Raw genomic sequence first — 5,300 nt, forward strand, 5'->3', positions numbered from 1 at the left:
CAGAGAATCAATTTCATCCAAGAAATCTGAAAAGAGACAGGAAGGGGAGGGGCTCACTTCAGCAGCAGCCAAAGAGACAAGGCAAGGGAGCCATAGCTCAGGCCAGGAAAAATCCTTCCAAATCGAATTTCTGGTCCTGGTGGAGACAAGCCAGGGCTGCTGGCAGGACAGGCCTGACCTCTGTGTAAGGACCCAGGGTTCCTGGGTCTGAGGAGGCACATGAAAAGGAGAAAAACATTCCAGGAGGGTAGTATTCCTCTGCAGACGACTCCACCACTGGCACCTGGAGACCTCCATTTCTCCTTCACCCTTAGCATCTTAGTTCCCTCCTGACTGGAAATGGGGAGTTCCAGAGACTCCTCCTCTGGAACGAGGTCTTAGAGGTGGGACAATCCAGGCAGGAGGAGAGAGGAGGCAGGATGCAGGAACAGGGGCATTACCTTCCACCTGTGGAGGCTCCAAGGAAGAGGCAGCTTCAGGCGGGCTTCACTACATTGGATCCACAAGGAATCTTTAATAACTACTCAGTGGGTTGCTCCTCTCTGAATCTGGCAAAGCCCTCCCTTGTACTCCTTACTTGGAGAGCACCTGAGTGGGTGATGCTTGGTTGAACTGTGAGGTCATGATCAATACTATGCCCACAAAGGAGCGTGCTGGGGCAGTGAGGGCCAGATTGTATGTATTCGTGTACCTGAGTGTGCGTGCGTCTGTGTCTATGTGCTTTGAGTGTGCTTACCTGTGAACATATGCGTGCAACCAGAGAGCATCAAGCCGAATCCTGCCCAGTTCACTGCCCTGACAGCCTCTCCAACTCTGGACTGATGGATCACATCCCCTCCTCTTCAACTGCCTTGGGTTAAAGAAGTCCGGCCACAAAGAAGTCTCCGCAGCGCAGAGCCGCTGATGTCTCGGGCGGCTGCGGTGGCTGGAGAAGGCCAGCGGTGGCGGCCGCCCATAGAGAGCACCCAGGACTGCAGGGGCCCGGCTCGGGCCTGCCGCGGGCCAGAGGGGATGGCTCTGCTCGTCCTGGCGCTGCTCGGCCTCGTGCTGTACCTGGCGCCCGCCAGGCCGTTGGTGGCCTGGTTGGCGGTTGGGGCTAGCGCGGCCTCTTGGGCACTGAGCCGCGAGCCCCGACGCCCGCGCGCCTTGCAGTCGCTGGCTCGCAGTTTGCGGAGGCAACGAACACTGCTCACTGCTCGTCTCGCCTTCGGCCAAGTCGGCAGTAAAGCGAAACCTCCAAGAGCCTCGGACCCTGCTCGAAAGACTTAACCCCACCGAACTGCTCCTCATGGGCTGCTACCTGGGTAAGCCCGGCCCCCCGCAGCTTGCCACCGCGCCGGAGGGCCGGGACCTGCGGGAGCGGCCTGCCCGCTCCTCACCGCCTGCTCCCGCGGCCCAGCGCATCCAGCGTGAGCACGGTTACCCCTCTCTCCCCACCCCCTTCCACCGACCCACCAGGAGGCCTGCGCACAAGGATTGTGGGACTTTATCCAATCCCTTTATAATAGCCCCTCGAAGATGCTATCCAATTCAGCAGGCCCAATATTCCTTGCTGGGGGTACTGCCCACCGTATGCTGGAATGGTTGTCAACAGAAAGCTGTACTCTCTGCTCGGAACTCAAAGATGGTGTGTAACCCTGCGACTGTGAGGATTGCCCCTCCGGACAGCAAGCTAACTCGTTGTCCAATACCAGAGCGGTTAATCAACTCAACACTGCCCTCACCATCAAGCAGTGTTCCAGATCCATGTGCAAAGGAGGCAGTACTGAATGCTCTCAAAGAAGGGAAGAAAAGGACTCTGGAGAAAGAAGACCAAATACTTGTTGATGGCCAGGAGAATAAGAGAAGTCGCCATGATAGCAGGAGTGGACATTCATCATTTGTGCCCCTAGTGGCCAATGGAGTCCCTGCTTCTTTTGTGCCTAACCCTGAGTCTCTGAAAAGAGGTCTCACTTCTCAGAGCTCAGAGGACCACTTGAATAAGCGAGCACGCACCTCTTCTGTGAGCTCCCTGGCAAGCACGCGCACAGGCGGCATCCGTTGCTCCAACCGCAATGCGATTACCAGTTCTTACAGTTCTACCCGAGGCATCTCTCGGCAGCAGCTGTGGAAGAGGAGTGGTTCCATTTCATCCCCCTTCTCTAGCCCAGCTTCCTCCCGCTCCGAGACACCGGAGAGGCCAGCCAAGAAAACCAGAAAAGAGGAGCCATGTCAGCATTCCAGTTCCTCCACTCGGCCTCCGCTGGTGACTAACAGGGAGTCCCAGGGAGAGAGGGTTGCGGACACTCGGAAGCAGGAGAACTCCGGGGCTTCCCCATCTACACCTGGCAGCTCCAGACAGCGGAAACGGAAGATCCCATTGCTGCCCTCCAGGCGAAGGGACCAGCTGACCTTGCCTTCACCACCTCAGCTTGGTTATTCCATCACTGCTGAGGACCTTGACCTGGAGAAGAAAGCTTCCCTCCAGTGGCTCAACAAGGTCTTAGAGGACAAGACTGTTGTTCCTCCAAACAGTGAGAACCCACCAACCACTCAGCCTTCTTTCACTTTCACCCTGCCTGTTGTGGGTGCCACTTCTTCAGCAGCCTCCTGGCCAGCCACAGGCACCAGCCCATCGTTAGAGAACCTGAAGAAGATAAAGAGTCTCCCAGGCTCGTCACTCCCAGAATCTTCACCTCTGAAGACACCCGACCTTCAGGCCTCTCTTGGCTCTTTACCACCAGGGCCCCTGCCAGGTACCTCTTCAGACTTAAAATCCACAACCACTTCTGTGGAGCTGGTCCCTGCTTCCTCCACATCACTGGTCACTGACACCAAGTTACCTTCAGCCCTTCAGGCTGACACATCTACCAAAGCCTCAGGCCCACTTACCCCCTCCCCCACCCCTATGCAAGGTGTGTTATTTGGCATGTCAAGCAGCGAGACCTCTGACCCTTCCTCCCCAGCTGCCCCAGCCATGTCTTCCGCGTCTCCTATATTCAAGCCCATTTTTGTGATGGCACCTAAAAGCAAGAGTGAAGGTTCCTTGCCATTCAACCTCTCCACCACAACCTCCACCTTCCCCACAATGACCAGCACTGCCACCTCAACTTTTAAGTCCATCTTTGGTGACCTAAGGCCACCTGTAGCTGTGCCCTTGCCTGCTCCCTTTTCCTGTAAGCCAACAACTACTGTGGCTGCTGCTGCAGCCCCAGCTGCCCCTCTGTTTGCTAACCTGGCCTCTGCCACCTCTGCCGTGGCTCCCACCACCACCGCCAGTGTGTTCACAGACTCTGCTTCCCAACATGCTTTTTTTGGGGTCAACAGTGTGGCCAGTACTGGGAGCAGCACAACTAGCAGCATGATTTCTGCTTCACGACCCTTCCCATTTGGGGGGGCTCCTGCTTCTGCTGCCAGCTTTTCCAGGGCCATGGGCTCTGAATTCCAGTTTGGCAAGCCCCTCACCATGCAGACATCCACAGCGGTCACCACCTTTGGCCAGTCCCTGCCTGGTGCTGTTCAGACAGCCACCAGCAAAAGCAGCAGCAGCAACAGCAGCAGCAGCAGCAGCAGCACTGCTGGCTTCAGTGGCTTCAGCACCTCCCTTACAACCTCAGCTCCTGCCACCACCTGCCAGCCCACACTGACTTTCAGTAACAGGATCACCCCTGCATTCAATATTCCCTTTGGCTCAAGTGCCAACCCCTCCCTCCCAGCATACTCAGCAGCCATCTCCCAGCCCAAATTTGGGGCTGCCAATGGGCAGCAGCAGGGGTCTACCAAGAAAGCCCCTACCCCAAATCTTGGCAGCACTTTCACTTTTGGGAACTCAGGGGCCCCTGCCCCATCTGCAGCGCCAGCACCAGCGCCAGCCCAGCCAGCCTCTGGCAACTCAGGGCAGTCAGTTTTTGGCTTGAAAACCATAGCCTCAGCCTTCAGAGCCCCTGCCAGCACACTGAAAGCCTTTGGTGCAGCCACCACCTCTGGCTTCAGAGGTATCACCCAGACCACCATCAATGGGCCCAGTAGCTCAGTGTTTGGCAGCTCAACTCGGTCCCCTTTCATGTTTGGGGGATCTGCAGCCCCAGCTGTCAGTGGGGGCTTTGGGCTTGGTGTGGCTGCCCCAGACACCAGCTCCACCTCTAGGGCATTCGGTTGTGGAGCTGGACAGAGTGGTACCACAGGCACCACCACCCCCATTGGGGGGGATTTAAACCAGAATGCCCTGGGGAAACCCTTTGCCTTCAACATGGCCGGCACGTCTGAGATCAAACCTGTGTTTGGAGGCACCTCCACAACTACGTTTGGGAAGAACACCCCAACCGCCCGAATGGGCACAGCCGGCAGCAGCCTCTCCTTTGGAGTGTCCTCAACACCCACCCAAGGCTTCATTGGAGTCGGGTCTTTCGGATCAGCAGCCCCTTCATTTTCCATTGGTTCAGGAACCAAGACCCCAGGGGCTAGACCAAGACTGCAGGCCCGAAGGCAGCACACTCGTAAGAAATAGCTTCTATCCCTGTTCCCGTCCCCATTCCCCTACCCTTTCCCAAATCTGAACCTCAGCACCTGCTAGGAAGACCTCTGACTCTTCAAGTTCCATAAAACAAAACTACCCTAGTTCTCTTGCTTCAGCCACCACGGTGGTGGTGGCAGCCCTGGGGCCCTCAAGGAAGGAGCAGGCAGTGGCAGGGCTGAAGCCCAATACCTACACTTGGACAGTTGCACAGGTGCGGCTAAAGAACTAAAGAAAAAGAAACCTCTGTAATACTGTCAGCTCACTTCCCTGACTTATTTAATGTGTCACTTATTCAGGTATCCTGCCTGCCCACCGTCTCCCCCATCCCCACACTCTTGCCAGAGAGTATGTGATGCACCCAACTTGAATCTCTGCTGCATTCGCTGGGATTGGGTAAAAGGGAATTCTTTTTAGTCACAAAGTTGTGTGTGGGGGGGGGGCTGATTACAACTACATTATATTACAAAATAAGAATTACATTTATATAACTTGTCCAGAAGGAGCTCCAGCCCCTCAGGAAAGCTGTCTGGGATAGCCCTTGAGCCCCTCCTTTACCCAGGCATAACCTAACTCTCCAGCTAATTTCCTAGTCAACAGCATTTGTACTTAGCCACTTCAATGAGCCAAGCTTGAAGGAATTTAAAAGGCAGTTTAGCTTAAATATAAAAAATAAATTTTTATTTTTTTAAAAAAGTGTTTAAATATTTTAGACAGGGGCTGGGGGTTGTGGCTCATTGGAGCACCTGCCCGGCACCTGCTGGCCTCACTGGCCATTGTCTGCCTTTCTCCTCTTTTGGAGAAGTAA

General features: G+C 55.4%; 1 protein-coding gene across 1 annotated transcript; it reads left to right on the forward strand.

The window, feature by feature from the left end:
* Positions 1-903: 903 nt before the first annotated feature.
* Positions 904-4,486, forward strand: LOC306653262 (nuclear envelope pore membrane protein POM 121C-like; the record flags this gene model as incomplete). The annotated part of the gene is given in 2 exon segments (XM_079126233.1): positions 904-1,203; positions 1,205-4,486. Coding segments are annotated over 2 exon segments (3,582 nt in total).
* Positions 4,487-5,300: the final 814 nt, after the last annotated feature.

The sequence above is a fragment of the Sciurus vulgaris genome, assembly GCF_902686455.1.
Source record: "Sciurus vulgaris genome assembly, chromosome: 2".
NCBI lineage: Eukaryota > Metazoa > Chordata > Mammalia > Rodentia > Sciuridae > Sciurus > Sciurus vulgaris.